Genomic DNA, 25,925 nt, shown 5'->3' on the forward strand with positions numbered 1-25,925 from the left:
AGACAGGTAGACACACACACAGACAGGTAGACACACACACAGACAGGTAGACACACACACAGGTAGACACACACACAGACACAGGTAGACACACACAGACAGACACACACACAGACAGACACACACACAGACACAGGTAGACACACACACAGACACAGGTAGACACACACACAGACACAGGTAGACACACACACAGACACAGGTAGACACACACACAGACACAGGTAGACACACACAGACACACAGACACGTAGACACACACAGACAGGTAGACACACACAGACAGGTAGACACACACACACACAAACACACAGGTAGACACACACACACAGGTAGACACACACACAGGTAGACACACACAGACACACAGAGACAGGTAGACACACAGAGACAGGTAGACACACAGACAGACACACACACACACAGGTAGACACACACAGACAGACACACACACACACAGGTAGACACACACAGACAGGTAGACACACAGAGACAGGTAGACACAGACAGACACACAGACAGGTAGACACACACAGACAGGTAGACACACACAGAGACAGGTAGACACACACAGACACACAGACACACAGACAGGTAGACACACAGACACACAGACAGGTAGACACACACAGAGACAGGTAGACACACACAGACACAAAGACAGGTAGACACACACACACACAGACAGGTAGACACACACAAACATACAGACAGGTAGACACACACAGAGACAGGTAGACACACACAGACACACATACAGGTAGACACACACAGACACACAGACAGGTAGACACACACAGACACACAGACAGGTAGACACACACAGACACAGGTAGACACACACAGAGACCGGTAGACACATACAGAGACCGGTAGACACACACAGAGACCGGTAGACAACCACACACACAGACACGTAGACACACACAGACAGGTAGACACACACACACACAAACAGACACAAACACACAGACACAGGTAGACACACACACACAGGTAGACACACACACACACACAGGTAGACACACACACACACAGGTAGACACACACACACACAGGTAGACACACATATACACACAGGTAGACACACATATACACACAGACAGGTAGACACACACAGACAGGTAGACACACACACACACACACAAACACAGGTAGACACACACACACACACACACACAGGTAGACACACACACACACACACAGGTAGACACAGGTAGACACACAGAGACAGGTAGACACACAGACACAGGTAGACACACACAGACAGACACACACAGACACAGGTAGACACACACAGACAGACACACACAGACAGACACACACACACAGGTAGACACACACAGACACACAGGTAGACACACACAGACACACACAGACAGGTAGACACACACAGACACAGGTAGACACGTAGACACACACAGACACAGGTAGACACACACAGACACAGGTAGACACACACAAAGACAGGTAGACACACAGATACACACAGACAGGTAGACACACACACAGACAGGTAGACACACACAGACAGGTAGACACACACAGACAGGTAGACACACACAGACACGTAGACACACACACAGACAGGTAGACACACACACAGACAGGTAGACACACAGACACGTAGACACACACAGACACGTAGACACACACACATACAGGTAGACACACACAGACAGGTAGACACACACACAGACAGGTAGACACACACACAGACAGGTAGACACACACAGACACAGGTAGACACACACAGACACAGGTAGACACACACAGACACAGGTAGACACACACAGACACAGGTAGACACACAGACACAGGTAGACACACAGACACAGGTAGACACACAGACACAGGTAGACACACAGACACAGGTAGACACACACAGACAGGTAGACACACACAGACAGGTAGACACACAGACACAGGTAGACACACACAGATAGGTAGACACACACAGACAGGTAGACAAACACAGACACACACAGAGAGGTAGACACACACAGACAGGTAGACACTTTCTTATATGGTTACATTAGTTACTAGAGAGTATAAACATGTTTTCAATATACTTTATTGGATAGTCCTGTATTCTCATGTTTAGCAATGTTAAGAAGGCTTTTCTTCTTCAAGTCATCATTAGAAAGATATTGAAAACTCCAAAACACAGTGCTTACAGCAATTAGCTAGTGCAACATCCATTCTGATCCACCCATCAGACACTTCATTTTAGACATCTTAATGAAAAAGAGGTCTTTCCAGCACAAAATGGCTCAGTGAAAGACCTCACTCCTGACGATAGGGAGCCATCTACTGGTGAGAGGGGACTAATTGCCTATAAGCAGAGAGGGGACTAATTGCCTGTGAGCAGAGAGGGGACTAATTGCCTGTGAGCAGAGAGGGGACTAATTGCCTATAAGCAGAGAGATGACTAATTGCCTGTGAGCAGAGGGGACTAATTGCCTATAAGCAGAGAGAGGACTAATTGCCTATAAGCAGAGAGGGGACTAATTGCCTGTGAGCAGAGGGGACTAATTGCCTGTGAGCAGAGGGGACTAATTGCCTATAAGCAGAGAGGGGACTAATTGCCTGTGAGCAGAGAGGGGACTAATTGCCTATAAGCAGAGAGGGGACTAATTGCCTGTGAGCAGAGAGGGGACTAATTGCCTGTGAGCAGAGAGGGGACTAATTGCCTATAAGCAGAAAGGGGACTAATTGCCTATGAGCAGAGAGGGGACTAATTGCCTGTGAGCAGAGAGGGGACTAATTGCCTTTGAGCAGAGAGAGGACTAATTGCCTATAAGCAGAGAGGGGACTAATTACCTATGAGCAGAGGGGACTAATTGCCTGTGAGCAGAGAGAGGACTAATTGCCTATAAGCAGAGAGGGGACTAATTGCCTGTGAGCAGAGAGAGGACTAATTGCCTGTGAGCAGAGAGGGGACTAATTGCCTATAAGCAGAGAGGGGACTAATTGCCTATAAGCAAAGAGAGGACTAATTACCTATAAGCAGAGAGGGGACTAATTGCCTATAAGCAGAGAGGGGACTAATTGCCTGTGAGCAGAGAGAGGACTAATTGCCTATAAGCAGAGAGGGGACTAATTGCCTGTGAGCAGAGAGAGGACTAATTGCCTATAAGCAGAGAGGGGACTAATTGCCTATAAGCAGAGAGGGGACTAATTACCTATAAGCAGAGAGGGGACTAATTGCCTATAAGCAGAGAGAGGACTAATTACCTATAAGCAGAGAGGGGACTAATTGCCTGTGAGCCAAAGCCTGTACAACTTCTTTCAACTCTTCAAAACAAAATAGCTTTATAACTGAATAAAAACACAAATCACTTTTCTTTTCAAATACGTTTCTTTTAGAGTTGGCAAAGTGAAAATCAGAATAAAAACAAAACCTGTTTTTTGTTTTTTGTTTTTTTTTAAGGAAAAAGAAGAAGGAAAACCTGGTCACTGTCTAATATTTTACTAAAACATTTCACTCCATCTAGTACATCACTGATAATACATCATAAACATAAAAAGGTTAATGTTCCAAGTTTTAAAAAAAAAAGACAAATTGAGACAAAAAAAAACCCACAGTACTGCAACACTTGGAATGCAACCTTTTCAGTTTTAGCACAAGGAACTTAAGTACCACCATCCTGATTGGCCCAGGGCCTTGCTCAGCGGAAACGCAACAGAACAAGAGACGGTGTCACGTACAATTAGGGAATCGAGAGAGAAGAGAAGAGAAGAGAAGAAGACAACATTCAGAACGTTTCACCCTTCTGAGCAGGACCCAAGTCTGACACCACCAGGGACACATTACTATCTGAACTCCAACGATTCATCTCAACAAATAAAACAGAACGGAAATCACTTCCTCTCAATAAAGTGTTTTTTTTTTGTTTTTTTCTTCTCTTTTTTTTTTTTTACAAAAATCACCGGTAAACATCTTTCATTTTTCTGTCTAAATAAAATTCTAAACACGCCTGTAGTAATGCAATTGGGTGGGGGGGGGGGGGGGGGGGCTTAGTTTGACTCAAGCTTGGCCATCTCCTGCACATAGATCCCTATGCTCTCGCTGTCGAACAGCACGAAGTAGACCGTCTTGATGGAAGACGACATGGTGGCAACAAAGTAGCTGGAGATGGCTTTTAGAATGAGCTGGGCAGCCGTCTGCTTCGGGAAGCCATTCCTGAGGGAACAAATAATAACACAATTTAATTCACTTTTTAGAAGCGCTTTTCGTTACGTAAAGAATATCAAAGCACTTTAAAAATCGAGGGGGGGGGGGGGGGGGGGGGGAAGAGAAGCCATTTTGAAAGATCAGGATAAAAGAAAAAGGTGAAATAACTGATTATGACGACAGTGAGACGGTGAGACGGTGAGACTGGTGAGACGGTGAGACGGTGAGACTGGTGAGACTGGTGAGACGGTGAGACGGTGAGACGGTGAGACTGGTGAGACGGTGAGACTGGTGAGACGGTGAGACTGGTGAGACGGTGAGACTGGTGAGACGGTGAGACTGGTGAGACTGGTGAGACTGGTGAGACTGGTGAGACGGTGAGACTGGTGATACGGTGAGACTGGTGAGACGGTGAGACTGGTGAGACGGTGAGACGGTGAGACTGGTGAGACTGGTGAGACGGTGAGACTGGTGAGACGGTGAGACTGGTGAGACGGTGAGACGGTGAGACTGGTGAGACTGGTGAGACGGTGAGACTGGTGAGACGGTGAGACTGGTGAGACGGTGAGACTGGTGAGATGGTGAGACTGGTGAGACGGTGAGACTGGTGAGACTGGTGAGACTGGTGAGACGGTGAGACTGGTGAGACTGGTGAGACTGGTGAGACGGTGAGACTGGTGAGACGGTGAGACGGTGAGACTGGTGAGACTGGTGAGACGGTGAGACGGTGAGACGGTGAGACGGTGAGACTGGTGAGACTGGTGAGACGGTGATACGGTGAGACGGTGAGACTGGTGAGACTGGTGAGACGGTGAGACTGGTGAGACGGTGAGACTGGTGAGACGGTGAGACTGGTGAGACGGTGAGGCGGTGAGACGGTGAGACTGGTGAGACTGGTGAGACGGTGAGACGGTGAGACGGTGAGACTGGTAGTTGTGAAGCGCTTCTCCTCACGTGAACAGGAGGAACAGGACTGGTAGGGTTCGTGGGTTAGACATTTTAAAAACGATGCAGTCATTTTCATTGAGGTTGTGGACAGGTGTCTTTTATACTGATAACAAGTTCAAACAGGTGCCATTAATACAGGTAACGAGTGGAGGACAGAGGAGCCTCTTAAAGAAGAAGTTACAGGTCTGTGAGAGCCAGAAATCTTGCTTGTTTGTTGGTGACCAAATACTTATTTTCCACCATAATTTGCAAATAAATTCATTAAAAATCCTACAATGTGATTTTCTGGATTTTTTTTCTCATTTTGTCTGTCATAGTTGAAGTGTACCTATGATGAAGATTACAGGCCTCTCTCATCTTTTTAAGTGGGAGAACTTGCACAATTGGTGGCTGACTAAATCCTTTTTTGACCCACTGTATATGACATACTACTACGCTAACTTGTGGATAGAAACCTGGTTATTTGAAGAAATTGAACATAAATGATTCTGAGCTATTATCCACTGTAAAAAAAAACAACACTTATTGCTTTTTAATATTTTGTTGACCTAAAATTTTAAAATGTAGAGATTTAGATGATATTTTCATGTCTTAATGTGACAACCGTTACCTCCACCAAAACAGACAAAATGAAGGTAGCGTGCTTTTCCTCCACAAAGGAAAAGCACCGTGTTGATAACCATGTGGATGAATACCATGGGAGACACAAAGGCCTTGGGAGCGTGATGAGGCTTGTTGCTAGGGGTGACGGGAGGTTGTATAGTACCTTCCACTGCCAATGGAAGGGAAGGCCACAGACTTGAGCTTCTTCTCGTCAGCCAGGACCAGGCAGTTCTTCACGGTCTGGTCCAGCAGCTCCTCACACTTCTCCGAACCCCAGCCTGGACTGTTGCAGTGGATCACGAACTTGGCAGGAAGCCCATAGCCAGAGGACAGCACCGCTAACAGTGGAAAGCAGAGAGAGGCAGAAGAGAGAGAGGAGAGCAAAAGTGAGACAGAAATTAGCATTAGACTTATTTTGCAAGTGTTGAATCTTCCCCTAAGTGTGAAGACAACTAACTGACAGACTAATCCAATCATTCAAAATACTGACATACTGCAAATTACACAATTACATGAACACAACATTCATGTTAAACGAAAATAGAGGGGGGGGGGGTGCTCCATTAACTTAATGCTGTTGATAACAGGGAATTAGACGAGGAGGGGTTGAGAACTCACTTCTCCAGAGGGAATGAGCTCTTGGAAGCCACATGAAAGGTGGGCCGAGAGAGAGCGAGAGAGAGAGCGAGAGGGCGAGAGAGCGAGAGAGAGTGAGAGAGAGCGCGAGAGAGCGAGAGAGAGCGCGAGAGAGAGCGAGAGAGAGCGAGAGAGAGAGCGAGAGAGAGCGAGAGAGAGAGCGAGAGAGAGCGAGAGAGAGCGAGAGAGAGCGAGAGAGAGCGAGAGAGAGCGAGAGAGAGCGAGAGAGAGCGAGAGAGAGCGAGAGAGAGCGAGAGTGAATTTTCTCCCCCTCAGGGCTGGAGGTAATTGAGTGACTGTTCATCTCTGGAGCACACAGCATCAGGCAAGCCCCCCCCCCACACACACACTGTAACTCAGCTAAAAGGCCCTGATGCTGTGAAGTGAAATACCCTCCAGTTGGGCCTCTGAGTGTGTGACTGAGAGCCAGAGACATGAATTACTGACAGAGACTGTATAGAGGGGGAGTGAATTACTGACAGAGACTGTATAGAGGGGGAGTGAATTACTGACAGAGACTGTATAGAGGGGGAGTGAATTACTGACAGAGACTGTATAGAGGGGGAGCGAATTACTGACAGAGACTGTATAGAGGGGGAGTGAATGATGACTGACAGAGACTGTATAGAGGGGGAGTGAATGATGACTGACAGAGACTGTATAGAGGGGGAGTGAATGATGACTGACAGAGACTGTATAGAGGGGGAGTGAATGATGACTGACAGAGACTGTATAGAGGGGGAGTGAATGATGACTGACAGAGACTGTATAGAGGGGGAGTGAATGATGACTGACAGAGACTGTATAGAGGGGGAGTGAATGATGACTGACAGAGACTGTATAGAGGGGGAGTGAATGATGACTGTCAGAGACTGTATAGAGGGGGAGTGAATGATGACTGACAGAGACTGTATAGAGGGGGAGTGAATGATGACTGACAGACTGTATAGAGGGAGAGTGAATGATGACTGACAGACTGTATAGAGGGGGAGTGAATGATGACTGAGAGACTGTATAGAGGGAGAGTGAATGATGACTGACAGAGACTGTATAGAGGGGGAGTGAATGATGACTGAGAGACTGTATAGAGGGGGAGTGAATGATGACTGACAGACTGTATAGAGGGGGATTAAAGGGATAATTAAAACAATTCCCAAAATGCCGTTGGTTTAATGGTTTTCTTACCCTGTAAGCAGTCTATGGACAACAAAGAAAACTGAGGTTTTGAAGTCATTACAGGAACGTCATGATCACAAAGCTAGATCTTCCCTAAACCACAGCCTATTGGGTCAAATGTCTCGACGAATAAGATACTCATCAGGTTGGTGCAACGTTGATTACAAAATCAGACCCATAAAAATAAAACGAGGGTTGATGTCAGAGGAGAGTAGAGCAGAGGGTAGCCATCCTAACTGTGGGTCTTGCTTTCTCCCTGGGGCGGCGGGTAGACTAGTGGTTTGAGCGGTGGGTTGCTAGATCGAATCCCCGAGCTGACAAGGTACAAATCTGTCGTTCTGCCCCTGAACAAGGCAGTTAACCCACTGTTCCTAGACTGTCATTGAAAATAAGAATTTGTTCTTAAACTGACTTGCCTAGTTAAATGAAAAGGTACAATTAAAATAGGAAGTTAAAGCTATAGTTATAGCTAGTTATAGCTAGTTAAATAAAGGTTAAATAAAAACCTCCTGGGGACTGGTATTGGTTTCTCCCTACCTCCTGGGGACTGGTATTGGTTTCTCCCTACCTCCAGGGGACTGGTATTGGTTTTTCCCTACCTCCAGGGGACTGGTATTGGTTTTTCCCTACCTCCAGGGGACTGGTATTGGTTTCTCCCTACCTCCAGCCACTTCCAGGGGACCGTTCTTCTTCCGTAACTCCAACATGGCGTCCACAAACTCCTCCCCTCCCTTCTTCTCCAGAGCACCACCTGTAGGGAAACAGTCTGGGGTCTTTAGTGTCCTCCTGTTGTTGTTGTTGTTGTTGTTGTTGTTGGGGTGAGTGCAGACAGAGACAGACAGAGGGAGAGGGACGGACAAGCGGACAGACAGCAGACATGCATCTGGTTCTGAGCTGAGTGAGAGCTGTGTGAGAGAGGTAAGACAGTTCTTTCATTTGACCTCTCTGAATCTCTTTGCCCCCACTGTACACCACAGTTCCCATGTACACCGAGTGTAGAAAACATTAAGAACAGCTGTCCTTTCCATGACCGACTGACCGAGTGAAGCCAGGTGGAAGCCATGATCCTTTATAGTTAAAATCTAATTCAAAATCAGTGTTGATGAAGTGGAAGAGACAGGTTAGATAATCATTTTACAAGCCTTGAGACAATTGATTCATGGATTGGTGTGTGTGTGCCGTTCAGAGAGTCAAATGGGGCAGGACAAAACTATTGAAGTGCCTTTGAACAGGGGTACTGGTAGTGAGTTCCAGGCACACACACACACATATACATATATACATATATATATATATATATATATATAAGTCAAGAACTGCAACGCTGTTGGGTAATCAAGAATGGTCCACCACCTTGACACGAGTGTGGGAAGCATTGGAGTCAACGTGGGCCTAGCATCCCTGTGGACCTTGTGGTCCATTCCCTGATGAGGGCAAAAGGGAGGGTGCAACTTGGGGCGGCAGGGAGACTAGTGGTTAGAGTGTAGGGGCGGTAGGTGGCCTAGTGGTTAGAGCGTTGGACTAGTAACCGAAAGGTTGCAAGTTCAAACCCCTGAGCTGACAAGGTACAAATCTGTCGTTCTGCCCCTGAACAAGGCAGTTAACCCACTGTTCCTAGGCCATCATTGAAAATAAGAATTTGTTCTTAAACTGACTTGCCTAGTTAAATGAAAAGGTACAATTAAAATAGGAAGGTGTTCTTAATGGTTTTGTACTCTCAGTGTATAAAGCAACTCAATATGACTACTAGTTATTAAAAAAACGTTCCTTATCGAGCTACTACTGTAGTAGGCGTTTCCTTTTCACTTGATTAGATGGTGACATTTTTTATTTTTGCCACTTCCTAGGTGTTAAATTTCAGATTTAGCATGGATTCCCTTCTGGTCAGTCCTTGAGAGTGGGAAGTGAGGCAGGCAGATAATCAGAGAGGAGAGGAAGTTTAATGTCAGAGTGTTGACAACAAAAAAACCTCCACATAAAAGAAATAGGGAAAGCAGATGTAAGAAAATCTATATAAAAAATGTCAACAAACAGAAAACAAAAAGAGGAATTAAGGCCTTTTAGAGGTTACCACAACACAAAGCATGGGTGCACGTTCTTCCAACTTCTCAACATTATTATTATTATTATATATTTTTAAAGTTATTAGTTACACAGTAATTGGTGGTTCAATAAGAGTTTGACTTTCATAAAACATAAGTATGGCTAGTCAACCTAACCTCAGATCCAAATACATAAAACAGACCATCTCTCATGCAATCTCTTATTGGTCAATGCAATGATTAAAAACAGAAAAAAAAAATCTGAATTACATCTAGAAAGTTAGACAAATTTGTTCTCAGGGTGGAATTCTAAGAGGAGGAAGAAGATGCATTGTGGGATGCTTTGCTACAGGTGTCGGCACGGTAACACGTTGTACCCATGGTGATGAGGGAGGGTTCTATATTACCTACTTCACCACCAGTGTAGAGGGTGGAATTGGTCGGGTGAACAACAGCCTCGCTGTCAATGGTGGAAATGTCGGCTTGCACAACTTGCAACTACAAACAATGACAACAGGCAATCAACATGGGAGGTAAAACACAGTGAGTGGGGAAGGGGGAAGAGGATGGGGGGGGGGGGGGGGGGGGGGGGGGGGAAATGAAGAACATAAAACATAAAAGGTATCATGGAGAAAGAACGAGAGGAGGTGAGAGTGCTGTGCTCCTTATTTACTTATTTCACGAACACAGGAGACTGACTGACTGACCAATCCAGAGAGACAGACCCAACAATAACATCCATGACAGGCAGAGAGGGGGGGGGGGTGACAACTGCTCTGCAGAGATTTGACAAAATCCTAGAATTTCATCTGAGGGGATAAGCCTGAGATCCAATGTGTGTGTATTAATTTTTCAGAGAAAAAAACAACATTTGTTTCTAATAAACTAGTCAATTTGGGGATGGTGTCCCATTTAAGTTCAGCATTCAAGGATCTTTCAAACCGCAGAGAGAAAGGGAGCTCACCTAGATCATCTTTAAGGTCAATGTCTGCATTGGTGGGGTTGATGACCCCCTCCACGTCAAAGCCAGCCAGGTTACTGACCTCACTGTGAACCAGGTTTAGCTGGGGGGGGGGGAAGCATGCCGCCAGCAAGCAGGGAGGGGGGAGGGGTGGGGGGGGGGGGGCAAAGCCGTTAGATCGATCAAACCACACCTTAGTGTGGGACTGATTTGGTACAAGTAGAATTTAGAAAAGTGCAGGATTCAGAAAGCAAGCATCGCAGAAAAGAACATGAAACAGTGATCCTATCAACCTGTTAGCTTGAAACACTGCACTGGAAGGGAAAAAATATATATATGAGCTTCTAGAAAAACATTCCGATTACTGAGTATTGAGCCAGGTGTTTCAGATTTTAGGCAACTGGCAGTGAGGTACATGAAATTGCCCATAGAATTTAGAAAGCAGAGAAGGATAGAACAAACTGTTTCAGTCAAAAACAATCCCAAACCAGAATGACACCATCAGAGAGTAGATAAACTAATTCAAAATGTTTACAATAGCCCAGAAAATGACTTGATATGAATACATGCGGATTCACTTCTACTGTGACTTCTCCAAAAATAAAAAAACTATATCATTTTTTTTTAAAGAAGGAAGGAGGCAACGAATACAGTACATAAACTAAATGATTTGGCCTTCGTCCTAAATGGCACCCTGTACCCCAAAGCACACGTTTTAATTGTATTATTTCACCTTTATTTAACCAGGTAGGTCAGTTGAGAACAAGTTCTCATTTACAACTGCGACCTCTGATCAAGATAAAGCAAAGCAGTGCGACACAAACAACAACACAGAGTTACACATGGGATAAACAAACGCACAGTCAATAACACAATGGAAAAATCTGTATACAGTGTGTGCAAACGAAGTAAGGAGGAAAGGCAATAAAATAGGCCAACAGTATGTAGGGACGCAGACTTATAGTCAACCATGGTGTCTGAAAACACAGAGCCAGGAAACGATCAAAGTGAGATGACTTGTACAGACAATTGAAGTAGGAAGTAGACATACACCGTAGCCAAATACATTTAAACTCAGTTTTTCCCAATTCCTGACATTTAATTATTTTAAAAGTCATCCCGTCTTAGGTCACCATTTTATTTTAAGAATGTGAAATGTCAGAATAATAGTAGAGAGAATGATTTATTTCATATTTTATTTCTTTCATCACATTCCCAGTGGGCCAGAAGTTTCCATACACTCAATTAGTATTTGGTAGCATTGCCTTCCACAAGCTTCCCACAATAAGTTGGGTGAATTTTGGCCCATTCCTCCTTACAGAGCTGGTGTAACTGAGTCAGGTTTGTAGGCCTCCTTGCTAGCAAATGCTTTTTCAGTTCTGCCCACAAATTTTTCTATAGGATTGAGGTCAGGGCTTTGTGGTGGCCACTCCAATACCTTGACTTTGTTGTCCTTAAGCCATTTTGCCACAACTTTGGAAGTATGCTTGGGGTCATTGTCCATTTGGAAGACCCATTTGCGACCAAGCTTTAACTTCCTGACTAATGTCTTGAGATGTTGCTTCAATATATCCACATAATTTTACTTCCTCATGATGCCATCTATTTTGTGAAGTGCACCAGTCCCTCCTGCAGCAAAGCACCCCCCCAACATGATGCTGCCACCCCCGTGCTTCACGGTTGAGATGCAAACCAAAGAACACCCTTTTTCCTTTAAATATAACGATGGTCATTATGGCCAAACCGTCTATTTTTGTTTCATCAGATCAGAGGACATTTCTCCAAAAAGTACTATCTTTGTCCCCATGTGCAATTGCAAACCGTAGTCTTGCATTCATTTATGGCGGTTTTGGAGCAGTGGCTTCTTCCTTGCTGAGTGGCCATTCAGGTTACATAGATATAGGACTAGTTTTACTGTGTTTCCTCCAGCATCTTCACAAGGTCCTTTGCTGTTGTTCTGGGATTGATTTGCACTTTTCGCACCAAAGTACGTTAATCTCTAGGAGACTGAAAGAGTCTCCTTCCTGAGCGGTATGACGGCTGCATGGGCCCATGGTGTTTATACTTGCGTACTATTGTTTGTACAGATCAACGTGGTACCTTCAGGCAAACCAGACTTGTGGAGGTCTACAAATTGTTTTCTGAGGTCTTGGCTGATTTATTTAGATTTTCCCATGATGTCAAGCAAAGAGGCACTTAGTTTGAAGGTAGGCCTTGAAATACATCCACAGGTACACCTCCAATTGACTCAAATTATATCAATTAGCCTATCAGAAGCTTCTAAAGCCATGACATCATTTTCTGGAATTGTATAAGCTGTTTAAAAGGTACAGTCAACTTAGTGTATGTAAACTTCTGACCCACTGGAATTGTGATACAGTGATTTATAAGTGAAATAAATTGTCTGTAAACAATTGTAGGAAAAATGACTTGTGTCATGCACAAAGTAGATGTCCTAACCGACTTGCCAAAACTATAGTTTGTTGACAAGAAATTTGTGGAGTGGTTGAAAAACGGGTTTTAATGACTCCAACCTAAGTGTATGTAAACTTCCGATTTCAACTGTATATCTGAATTTATAAAGTCTGCTTTCAGTCAGAAGAACCCACCACCAGTGAATGGTAAATTAGGTTAATGGCATTCATTATTACATTTTCCATTCAACAAAATGCAGCAATCTTTGATTAGCTCCTTCATCAACTGCTCTACCCCTAACAGTAGAACATCTAATTGCCAACCACATACTCTAAATGACTTGAATTCCATTGATTTAATGTAGGTTTCTTTCCATAAAATCTAACTAAAAACATATATTTTTTAAAAAAAGGTCATAAATGTTTTATAGAATTGGGCATAAAAAAAATCATTGGACAGATATTTTTTTAAAAACAGACATCGACTAATGAAGTTCTCTTTCAACAAGGGGCACTTCACTGCCTAAATAGTCTCAACGAGCAAATAGACGTTGAGCCTGACGAACCACAAACACCTTCTCACTCACACCATCCTAGCTGCCAGCTATGGCATCACCCGCTCTGCAGTAGATAAACTGGTTAGTTTTAGTGCGGCAGCCGGGTTTATTAGCGTACGTTTGCGAGGCCAAAGTACGAGGTGACGTCAGCAAGTGGACAAAGAAAATAAAGCACTCGATTGTCTTCATCGCAGCGAGGAGGGGAACTCTTTCCAGATACACAATAACCAATCATCTAGCAGTAGCCAATCATGTAGCAGTAGCCAATCATGTAGCAGTAGCCAATCATCTAGCAGTAGCCAATCATGTAGCAGTAGCCAATCATGTAGCAGTAGCCAATCATGTAGCAGTAGCCAATCATGTAGCAGTAGCCAATCATGTAGCAGTAACCATTATGTGTCTTAAGTGGCACTCTAGTCCCTATATAGTGCACTACATTTGACCACAAATCTATGTGCCCTGGTCAAAAATAATGCACTGTAGAGGCAATAGGGTGCACTCTTTGGGCAATAGGGTGCACTCTTTGGGCAATAGGGTGCACTCTTTGGGCAATAGGGTGCACTCTTTGGGCAATAGGGTGCACTCTTTGGGCAATAGGGTGCACTCTTTGGGCAATAGGGTGCACTCTTTGGGCAATAGGGTGCACTCTTTGGGCAATAGGGTGCACTCTTTGGGCAATAGGGTGCACTCTTTGGGCAATAGGGTGCACTCTTTGGGCAATAGGGTGCACTCTTTGGGCAATAGGGTGCACTCTTTGGGCAATAGGGTGCACTCTTTGGGCAATAGGGTGCACTCTTTGGGCAATAGGGTGCACTCTTTGGGCAATAGGGTGCACTCTTTGGGCAATAGGGTGCACTCTTTGGGCAATAGGGTGCACTCTTTGGGCAATAGGGTGCACTCTTTGGGCAATAGGGTGCACTCTTTGGGCAATAGGGTGCACTCTTTGGGCAATAGGGTGCACTCTTTGGGCAATAGGGTGCACTCTTTGGGCAATAGGGTGCACTCTTTGGGCAATAGGGTGCCCTCTTTGGGCAATAGGGTGCCCTAAGTTTCCATTTGGAGCGTAACCCATGGGATTCGAGGGGTGTAACTGGTCTACCCGTCGACACTGGAAGGATAAAAGGGGCTGGAGAAAGTATCACTTCTTCCACATATTGTTGTGTTACAGCCTGAATTTAAAATGAATTACATTGATATTTCACATCACGGGCCTACACAAAACACCCCATAATATCAAAGTGGATTAATGTTTTTAGAAATGTTTACAAATAAATATAAAAAACATCAATTGAAAGATGAAATGTCTCCTCGAGTCAACAAGCAAAGGTCTATTGGTAGACGGCTAAACGTTTTTTTTTTTTTTTAAAAGCAGACATTTAATATCCCTTTGAGCATGGTGAGGTTATTAAATACACTTTGGATGGTGCATCAATATCCTCAGTCACCACAAAGATACAGGCGTCCTTCCTAACTCAGTTGCCGGAGAGGAAGGAAATCGCTCAGGGATTTCCCCATGAGGCCAATGGTGACTTTAGAATAGTTACAGAGTTTAATGGCTGTGATGGGAGAAAACTGAGGATGGATCAACACCTTTGTAGTTACACCACAATACTAACCTAATTGGCAGAGGGAAAACAAGGAAGCCTGTACAGAATTAAAAAATAATTCCAAAACGTGCATTCTGTGGCAAAGGAATCAACTTTGCTTTGCTATGTGTTATGTTTGGGGAAAATCCAACCAACACTTCACAGAGTACCACTCTTCATATTTTTAAGCATGGTGGTGGCTGCATCATGTTATGGGTATGCTTGTCATCGGCAAGTACAAGGGAGTATTTTAGAATAAAAAGAAACGGAAGAGCTACGTAAGCACAGGCAAAATCCAAGAGGGAACCCTGGTTCAGTCTGCTTTCCAACAGACACATTCACCTTTCAGCAGGACAATAACCTAAAATGCAAGACCAAATAAACACTGGAGTTGATTACCAAGACAACATTGAATGGCTATCTATAAGGTTATCTATAAGTCTCTGCTAGGTAAAGCCCCGCCTTATCTCGCAGCACCCACTCGTAGCACGCGCTCCAGCAGGTATATCTCACTGGTCACCCCCAAAGCCAATTCCCCCTTTGGTCGTCTTTCCTTCCAGTTCTCTGCTGCCCATGACTGGAACGAATTGCAAAAATCTCTGAAGCTGGAGACTCACATCTCCCTTACTAGCTTTAAGCACCAGCCGTCAGAGCATTTTACAGATCACTGCACCTGTACTTAGATGGGCTGTTTACAGATAGACTATCTACCTACCTCATCCCCATACTGGTATTTATTTATTTTTGCTCCTTTGCACCCCAGTATCTCTACCTGCACATTCATCTTCTGCACATCTACCATTCCAGTGTTTAATTGCTATATTGTAATTACTTCGCCACCATGGCCTATTTATTTCCTTAACTCCCTTATCTTACCTCATTTGCACTCACTGTATATAGACTTTTTGTTTTCTTTTTTTCTACTGTATTATTGATTGTATGTTTTGTTTACTCCATGTGTAACTCTGTGTCGTTGTATGTGTCACACTGCTTTGCTTTATCTTGGCCAGGTCACAGTTGCAAATGAGAACTTGTTCTCAACTAGCCTACCTGGTTAAATAAAGGTGAAATAAATCAAATAAATACAAATAAATTGAATGTTCCTGAGTGGCCTAGTTAGAGTTTTGACTTAAATCAGCTTGAAAATCTATGGCAAGAGTTAAAAAATGGCTGTCTAGCGATGATCAACATCCAACTTGTATTTATTTAACTTGACAGAGTTGCAGAATTTTAATGTGCAAATATTGTACAATCCAGGTGTGCAAAGCTCTTAGAGACTTACCCCAGAAAGACTCACAGCTGTAATCACTGCCAAAGGTGATTCCAACATGTATTGACTCAGAAGTGTGAATATATATTTCTATATTTCATTTTTCAATACATTTGCAAAAATTGTCTAAAAACATGTCTTCACTTTGTCATTATGGGGTATTGTGTGTCGATGGGTGAATTTAAAAAAACATTTCATTAAAAAAAACTAATTTCAGGCTCTAACACAACAAAATATGGAATAAGTCAAGAGGTATGAGGACTTTATAAAGGTTTCCCTACAGGAAACTCATGCTGATTCACCGTGGAGAAACATACATTTATGTAAAATGTTGATCCATAAAAAAACTGTTATACATTTTGCTGCCATAGTCAAAGTTTCAGAACAATTAATGAATCTATATACAAAACAAATAAATGGTATATAAAAATAGGAATGTTTAGGAAATGAGAAAACATTGTTAGGTAAAGCAGTACATAAAATGATGTCATCCCCTCTATAATGTCTTGGTTCCTATGAGTGCGCATATGAATATTCCGAGGTACTTCCCCCTCAATACACCATCCACTATCAGCAACGTCACCCTGAATGCATGTAACCCTTTGTTAATCTCAACGAGGAGAAGCTGCGAGGCCTCTACGAGAAGCGACGTAGTAGTAGTGACGGACGAACCTACCTTCTGACCCAGGAAAAGACTCTTGGTGGAGAGGACAGTGAATCCGTCCGTAGGTGTTCCTTCCGTGGTGCTGTCTGCCGAGGCAGCTTTGCTCACCTCTCCCTGTTTCTGCTGGGCCAGAGAGACACATGAGAAACATCAGGTGTTATTATGTAGGTCTAGACAACACTGTCCAAAACATTCAGTGACATTAGGACATTTGCGTAAGGGAGTTTACCACAATAAAGTTGAACCTCAATTCTATTATCATGTTGACATTTATGGGGTCTACATTCCAAGTCTTCACCTGAACCAACTTGCCTGTATAACATACTGTATACCTTAGTTTTGAGTTATATTATAAACCGGGTGGTTCGAGACCAGAATGCAGATTGTCTGAAAGCCGTGGTATACCAGACTGTATACCACAAGGTATGACGTTTTTTATTAACCTGTTTATAATAGCAATAAGGCACCTTAGCCATTTAGCGTGGCTACGGGCTGTATCCGGGCCTCTAGCGTGGCTACGGGATGTATCCGGGCCTCTAGCGTGGCTACGGGCTGTATCCGGGCCTCTAGCGTGGCTACGGGCTGTATCCGGGCCTCTAGCGTGGCTACGGGCTGTATCCGGGCCTCTAGCGTGGCTACGGGCTGTACCCGGGCCTCTAGCGTGGCTACGGGCTGTACCCGGGCCTCTAGCGTGGCTACGGGCTGTACCCGGGCCTCTAGCGTGGCTACGGACTGTACCCGGGCCTCTAGCGTGGCTACGGGCTGTATCCGGGCCTCTAGCGTGGCTACGGGCTGTATCCGGGCCTCTAGCGTGGCTACGGGCTGTATCCGGCCCTCTAGCGTGGCTACGGGCTGTATCCGGGCCTCTAGCGTGGCTACGGGCTGTATCCGGGCCTCTAGCGTGGCTACGGGCTGATCAGGGCGATTCCCTGATCCACCTCTACGCAGACGACACCATTCTGTATACTTCTGGCACTTCCGTTGGACACTGTGCTATCTAACCTCCACGAGCTTCAATGCCATACAACATTCTTTCCGTGGCCTCCAACTGCTCTTAAACGCTAGTAAAACCAAATGCATGTCTTTCAACCGTTCGCTGCCTGCACCCGCACGCCCGACTAGCATCACCACCCTGGATGGTTTCGACCTAGAATATGTTGCCGTCTATAAGTACCTAGGTGACTAGCTAGACTGCAAACTCTCCTTCCAGACTCATATCAAACATCTCCAATCCAAAAATCAAATCTAGAGTCAGCTTTCTATTTCGCAACAAAGCCCCCTTCACTCACGCCGCAAAACTTACCCTAGTAAAACTGACTATCCTACCGATCCTCGACTTCGGCGATGTCATCTACAAAATAGCTTCCAATACTCTACTCAGCAAACTGGATGCAGTCTATCACAGTGCCCTCCGTTTTGTTACTAAAGCACCTTATACCACCCACCACTGCGACCTGTATGCTCTAGTCGGCTGGCCCTCGCTACATGTTCATCGCCAGACCCACTGGCTCCAGGTCATCTACAAGTCTATGCTAGGTAAAGCTCCGCCTTATCTCAGTTCACTGGTCACGATGGAAACACCCACCCGTAGCACGCGCTCCAGCAGGTGTATCTCACTGATCATCCCTAAAGCCAACACCTCATTTGTCCGCCTTTCGTTCCAGTTCTCTGCTGCCTGTGACTGGAACGCATTGCAAAAATCGCTGAAGTTGGAGACTTTTATCTCCCTCACCAACTTCAAACATCTGCTATCTGAGCAGCTAACCGATCGCTGCAGCTGTACATAGTCCATCTGTAAATAGCCCACCCAATTTACCTACCTCATCCCCATACTGTTTATATTTATTTACTTTTCTGCTCTTTTGCACACCAGTATCTCTACCTGCACATATTCATCTGATCATTTATCACTCCAGTGTTAATCTGCTAAATTGTAATTATTTCACCACTATGGCCTATTTATTGCCGACCTCCTCATGCCATTTGCACACGATGTATATAGATTTTTTTTTTTTCTACTGTTATTGACTTGTTTATTGTTTACTCCATGTGTAACTCTGTGTTGTTGTCTGTTCACACTGCTATGCTTTATCTTGGCCAGGTCGCAGTTGCAAATGAGAACTTGTTCTCAACTAGCCTACCTGGTTAAATAAAGGTGAAATAAAAATAAAAAAATCCAGGCATTAGTTTGGTAATAACAGTAAGGTAAATACACATGTAGGTAGAGTCCATTCTAATTTTTTCTCCTTTTTTTTTTAAGAGCTTTGTCACAACGGACCAGTCCGTCAATACTCAATACTTTTTGTCATCTATTTTCCCAACTTCTATTCACTTATTTTTTATGTTTTCATTCAGTTACAAAATGAATAGTCCTGGCTGAGCCCCATGGCCGCTTCGGCGGTTACAATGTAGCCTAGCTGGGTCTGTGTGCGCCAAATGAAAAAGCACAGGATATTTATGATAAAACAGCTCTGCTCTACGAGGGGCCAAAAGGGGGCTTAGCCCCTCAGTTGAAACTTGTGCAGCCTCAGTTTTAGTTATATGTCCCTATATAAAAATAGCTAAAAAGTTAGAATGATTGAGTGACAGGTTGGAGCGAAATCTGTACTGAATCGGAGCGCGGTGTGGAGTGTTTGTGTGTAGGGGGCTACGTGAAGCCACGGGTGGTTAGGTATGACTCCTCTGGGTTTCCATAACAAGTGGTAGGCTACTGGGTTAAGTTAACAGTTAAAGCTGCTTCACACCTCACCACTACAAAGTTAAGTTAGCTTCTTAGCTAGCTGTAAAAGGCGTTAGTGTTATAAGCCTATTTTAGCTCTAACCAGCTAATCTGCCGCGGTTGATATCAGAAATCAAACAGCTGAGGCCGAACCCAGCAGCGATGATGCTCCTGATCTCTAGCTAGCTCTGACCCTGATGATCTTAGAACAGAGGAGACAGCCCAGGTTAGCCTAGAATCCTACCCTAGTGGGCCTGGCTCCCAAGTGGGTAGGCCTACACCCTCCCAGGCCCAACCAATGGCTGCACCCCCGCCCAGACATGTGAAATCCATAGATTAGGGCCTAATGAATTCCTTTCAATTGATTGATTTCCTTCTGTGAACTGTAACTCAGTAAAAATCTTTGAAATTGTTGCATTTATATTTTTGTTCAGTATATTTACATAACCACCATCTCTAGTAATGCTAGTCCCGTCCAATAGGGCTCTAGTAATGCTAGTCCCGTCCAATAGGGCTCTAGTAATGCTAGTCCCGTCCAATAGGGCTCTAGTAATGCTAGTCCCGTCCAATAGGGCTCTAGTAATGCTAGTCCCGTCCAATAGGGCTCTAGTAATGCTAGTCCCGTCCAATAGGGCTCTAGTAATGCTAGTCCCGTCCAATAGGGCTCTAGTAATGCTAGTCCCGTCCAATAGGGCTCTAGTAATGCTAGTCCCGTCCAATAGGGCTCTAGTAATACTAGTCCCGTCCAATAGGGCTCTAGTAATACTAGTCCCGTCCAATAGGGCTCTAGTAATACTAGTCCCGTCCAATAGGGCTCTAGTAATACTAGTCCCGTCCAATAGGGCTCTAGTAATACTAGTCCCGTCCAATAGGGCTCTAGTAATACTAGTCCCGTCCAATAGGGCTCTAGTAATACTAGTCCCGTCCAATAGGGCTCTAGTAATACTAGTCCTGTCCAATAGGACTATAACACGGCAAAGAATAGTGCGCTGCATCCTCCCACGGGATCGGTCAAGGCGGTGCACAGCGGAAATATCACCAAAATATTCTAGTCCCTACACATCACCTATATTCAAACAACATAGGCCTTTTTAATGGCTAAATTGATGAGCAAATGCAAAGCTTCATGCTCATCCTTTCTGGAATGCAATTAGTAGTCTTCCTAGTAGGATTCTGCCATAATGAGGTGGTGTGTACGTAGCCGTTTCAGCGTTGTTTTGAGAGTCGAGCAAGAGTCCACTCCAACAACAAAAACATTATTATTATTTAACCCCTACACAGAATGTTTGAGTTTATCCCTCACATATTGTATACCTTAGCTTTGGCTCTTTTCCCTGCAGCTGCCTTTTTGGCTGATTTCTTGGAGGCAGACATCTTGGATTTCTTGATGGCGGGAGGAGGCGTGATGACAGCCTCCAGCTTGCCCTTTGACCCCCTCTTCTTAGCTAGCAGCTCAGGGTGGATGTTAGGTAAGACTCCGCCTGCTGCGATGGTCACACCTTTCAGCAGCTGCAGAGAGACAGTCTGTGAAATCACGCGGTCTGCATTGGATTGCTCCCCTCTCTAACTAGCGGATGACCTCACAAAGATGGGGCATGTATTTAAACTAATGTTGCAAAATGCTGGTAACTTTCCCAAATTCTCAAGGTTTTTACCAGAAATCCCAGTCAGAGGATTCCCAGATTTCCTGTTTATTCCCTCTGGATTCCAGGAATCTTCCAACCAGTATTTCTGGAAAACCTGGGGAATTTTTTGGAGGGGAAAGTTACCAGAATAACAGCTGACCTGGTTGAGCTCCTCGTCGTTGGCGATGGCTAGAAGGATGTGTCGTGGTGTGACACGTCCTTTCTTATTGTCCCTGGCTGCGTTGCCCGCCAGCTCCAGGATTTCAGCTAGAACACAAGAATAGAGAATACAGCTGAATACAGCTGGACCTGGTACAGAGGTCTGACAATGTAACTCAAAAGCATCCACTGGCCAGAAGACCAATAAGCCCAAGACCAGCAGCATTGGAGATAAGTCAGAATTAAGCTGCTTTCAGAAGTGGAAGAACAGTGTAGAGTAGTGAGGGCACTGAGAATGCAGGTCCACAGAAGGGATTAAGAATAAATCAATATCTTTAAGGAGCAGTGCAGTTAAAAACAGGATTTTCCTGTTAAAAAAAAAAAAAAAAATAAGAATTTAAACACTGAGGTCAAAATAACAATGAATGTGAAAATTATAATGGCCTTTTTTCTGTAAGAGCTGTTTGGAAAAAAAATGCCTGGAATTTCCAAGAGTCTGGCTCCAGCAAATACCTTCTCACGCAACAGACGCTGCGAGACACAAAACGAGACAGGATGTCGAATGGTGCCAGAGGATGGCGCGTTACTGCCACCAACAGCACGGGTGGGGAAATTACACCTAGAATTATAAACTAGGTACGAGCTAGTGTACTAGATAGCCAGCTAGTGTGTACTAGCCAGCTGCACAAAAGCAACAGTGGTTAACATAACGCCCTGGACAAGAGCTAGTGCGCCCTGGCTGGTATGTAAGTAGCACAATGACGCCCTGGACCAGAGCTGACTGACTGACACCAAACTGACTGGAGACCAACAAATGTCACCAGGTTGCGCGCCCACATACCATCTGAGATGCAAGTGCTTTGCAGACCACATGGCTCCAGGGGGGGGGGGACATACGTTTGTTGTTGTTGTTGTTATTTTCATTAAATAAACAGTGATGTATCAGACAGACGAGATGTTTAAAAAGATATATTATTACTACAACTGAATGGGGCTTCAACATCTCCTCTCACTGATCAGTCAATCTCCTAACACGGTAGGGTTGAGCAGCAAACTTTCATTTAGATAAATAACTCGTCACCAACGTGAACAGTTTTGACTGATTTAAAAGTTAACTACGTATAACGGTACGTATAACATTGCATTAGTGAGATAATTGTTCTGGAGTATCTCACAACATGACATCACATCACCAAAAACATTCAAAAGCATTGGAATGCATCCCAAATTACACCTCCCCCCCTATACAGTATACTCCTTCTGACCAGGGCCCAAAAGGGGGTAATTTGGGGCGGCAGGGTAGCCTCGTGGTTAGAGTGTTGGACTAGTAACCGGTTGCAAGTTCAAACCCCCGAGCTGACAAGGTACAAATCTGTCGTTCTGCCCCTGAACAGGCAGTTAACCCACTGTTCCTAGACCGTCATTGAAAATAAGAATTTGTTCTTAACTTACTTGCCTAGTTAAATAAAGGTCAAATAAATAAAACATTTTTGGGGGAATAGATCCAGTGTCTTCATATTATTTATTTTGCTTCCTCACCAGTGAGGTACTCCAGAACAGCGGCCATGTAGACTGGGGCACCCACACCGACCCTGTACTTGGGCAGACCCTTCTTGATGTAGCGCAGCATTCGCCCCACGGGGAAGATGACTCCGGCCTTCGTCGACCTGGACATCTTGGTGGCCTTCTTTTTCCCTCCTCGGCTGGACATGGTGTCGCTACCCGTGTGAGGTTCTGTTTTTACAGGACAGATTCATGTCGGTTTGGTCACCATCGAGTTGTTGTGAGAAGTATACTAATCAAAACACAATCACACAAAGGCCTAGAAAATACTGTGTTAGAAAATTGGGTATTATTCTATAATGTATCAAGTCATACTAACAGAATATAAATATGATTTTTATTTTTTTTAATTAGGTCATTATTTGCAGAGGAAATGTCTAAATTCCAAATTAACATATTTTCTCAATACACTCAAAATCTTGAGACAATATGTTTCTCTTTTTGTGAACGATACATTTTTATTATATTAATTATATTAACTTTAAAAGAATGACGTGAGAGTTGTAAGTGTATTACAACTACCTAGGGAATGCCAAGTTGGCAATTCATCAGCACTAGGCTATTATTCATGAAAACATATCATTTCCCATCACAGGCCTAGTACAGGCTAACCACAGACACACCACATTATGGGATTTAACCAAAGATTGTAGGTTAAATCCCATTAGTGGGAGTAACAAGTTTGTCTATAGAAAACGTTGCCAGATATTTTTCAACTAACCTGGTATTGGCGATGCCATTGTCGTTCTCGATTTGGCCAAACATGTATCTTCTAAAATGTTTGTGTCCAGTTGCAGGTGGTGCGTTTGAAAGTTTAAAAAAATGATCCGTTACTATAATAAATACAAATGTGTATGCCGCCATCTTGTAAATGTCAAGTCTTCTCTCATTGGCTGAACAGGTGGGTCCACCATAAAGTGCCGCATGTCATGATGACACTCACCTGTCTTGATCAATGAGAGAATATTTGAAATATACAAGATGGCGGCATACACATTGTTGGATTACTTCATGGAGGAAAATATTTTGTTATTTAAATAATGGATCATTTTCTAACTTCAAACACACCACCTGTAACTGGACAAAAAAAACATTTTAGAAGATACATGTTTGGCTGAATCGAGAACGAAGATCGTATCGCCAATACCAGGTGCAATTCTCTGGCGACGTTTTGTATAGGCAAACCTGTAACTCCCAGTACTATAATAGATACCAAAAATCTTTGTATAAAATCACATTATCTGATGTAACAAATCTTTGGTTAAATCACATTCTGGTGTAACAATCTGTAGCTATGAACAGGCCTACTTTCTATAAAGTAGCCTAACTCAAGCTCACTTCTACACAATAAAGGATCAATTGATACGTTATAATACAATGGGCTCAAAACAAATGCATATCATGCTGCTACAAAGGGCTAAAGACATTTCTTTCTGAAGAATAAAATATACAAATTTGCAATGACCAGATTGAGACGTAAATGCACTCCAATTGCCTGAGAAATGAACACAGCAACATCTGTCAGAAAGTCAGAGCCATCCAGGTGCACAAGACCGCGATTTAAGAGTTATTTTTGTTGTTGTTGCGGAGTCTGTCAAGAGAACGATTTCCTGGTGTAAACGGTCCATTTGATCTCGTCCACATGTAGGCCTGGAGAATGTTTACAAAATGGAATTCAATGGCGCTTAAGGGAGAATGGCACACACACACACGAACCCAAGGACATTCGCTTGCTCACGTCGCGCGTTTGAGTTGCAAATCCTAACGTCATATTTCCAGTTAGCCCTCATAGCCATAAATAGCCTACAATTTCGCCGTACTTTGCAAGATAAAAACAAAATAGCAACGTGAAGGATAACTGTGACATATCGGAAGCATCTGGCTCAACGATGTAAATGTTATTGTTAACCAAAAGAGGTTCATTACTTACAGAAAATGGGAACAGCAGTGTGTCTTCTGTCAACACTCGGAAGGCTACAACAAGCTTGGACAGTGTCTTCAACTCCCAGAATCCACAGCGAAAGAATATATTGAACTGGGCCAGCGATGTATCCTGCTCTGGAATGGATAGATTTTAGACTGCAACAAACCTCAACTCTCCGTATGCGCGCTGTGAACTTTAACCTACCCCGTGCGCTAAGCCCACTATTGACAGCCCCTATTCCTAAACACATGATTGGTAATACATATCCCTAAACACAGTGACGGTTCTAGCTTGTATGGCTCCCTGGGCGACATGATATCGGTGACATGATATCATTGATGTGACGTGCAAATGAGCGATAGAAAACCGATTGCGAAAATGTCACCATTCCCCCCAAAAATTGCGGGCGCCCCTTGCCGCCCCCAGCAAGATACCGCCCCGGGTGGTTGTCCAAGTTGCATGTACCTAAATCCGCCACTGCCTAAACATCACACTAACAGTCAAACATTTCACATCACACCTGTCAAATAGACGTGTGCTGAATTCCACACCGGCTTATTAACATCAAAAAATAATGGAATGGGCGAAAATTTTGTTCAGGGTTGAAAAAAAAAAGAGTAAATCATATGGACATCAGTGACTGGGTTAGTGCTTTTTAAAACACCACACAGATCATGTCATGGCTGCTGAGGGGAGGACGGCTCCTAATAATGGCTGGAATGGAGTGGTATCAACCACATGGAAACCAGGTATTTGGTGTGTTTTATACCATTCCATCAACTCCATTCCAGCCATTATTATGAGACGTCCGTCCTTCAGCAGCTTCCACTGGTATAAAGAACTCCAGGCTGGCCGCCTAGCGAGTACCGCTTTCTCCTGATTCAGCTCATACCTCGAACCC

General features: G+C 44.1%; 1 protein-coding gene across 12 annotated transcripts; it reads right to left on the reverse strand.

Annotated features, from left to right (window-relative positions):
- Positions 1–2,058: 2,058 nt before the first annotated feature.
- LOC110533286 (core histone macro-H2A.1) lies at positions 2,059–25,380 on the reverse strand. Of its 12 annotated transcripts, none has more exons than XM_036989564.1 (9): positions 25,031–25,373; positions 23,077–23,271; positions 21,539–21,645; positions 21,068–21,262; positions 17,047–17,154; positions 10,547–10,646; positions 8,202–8,291; positions 5,892–6,066; positions 2,059–4,186 (listed from the first exon to the last, which is right to left on the reverse strand). In XM_036989564.1, exons 2-9 carry the CDS (start codon positions 23,246–23,248, stop codon positions 4,021–4,023), a joined length of 1,113 nt encoding a protein of 370 aa, XP_036845459.1. In that variant the 5' UTR covers positions 23,249–23,271; positions 25,031–25,373; the 3' UTR covers positions 2,059–4,020. The 12 variants fall into 12 exon arrangements, with proteins under 12 accessions (XP_036845459.1, XP_036845460.1, XP_036845457.1 ...); XM_036989565.1 differs by lacking the exon at positions 10,547–10,646 and adding an exon at positions 9,990–10,080 and having other exon boundaries at positions 17,047–17,157; XM_036989562.1 differs by having other exon boundaries at positions 17,047–17,157.
- Positions 25,381–25,925: the final 545 nt, after the last annotated feature.

The sequence above is a fragment of the Oncorhynchus mykiss genome, chromosome 10 (genome assembly GCF_013265735.2).
Source record: "Oncorhynchus mykiss isolate Arlee chromosome 10, USDA_OmykA_1.1, whole genome shotgun sequence".
Lineage (NCBI taxonomy): Eukaryota > Metazoa > Chordata > Actinopteri > Salmoniformes > Salmonidae > Oncorhynchus > Oncorhynchus mykiss.

Bases quoted from the DNA above. Each gene is read 5' to 3' on its own strand.
- LOC110533286 (XM_036989553.1), bottom strand. From the start codon at position 25,274: ATGTGTTTAGGAATAGGGGCTGTCAATAGTGGGCTTAGCGCACGGGGT. The intron at 21,646-25,030 runs GTAAGTAATGAA...CTTGTGTTCTAG, and splicing joins CACTGCTGTTCCCATTTTCT to CTGAAATCCTGGAGCTGGCG. The intron at 10,647-17,046 runs GTAGGTTCGTCC...CCCCCCCCCCAG, and splicing joins GTCTTTTCCTGGGTCAGAAG to CTAAACCTGGTTCACAGTGA.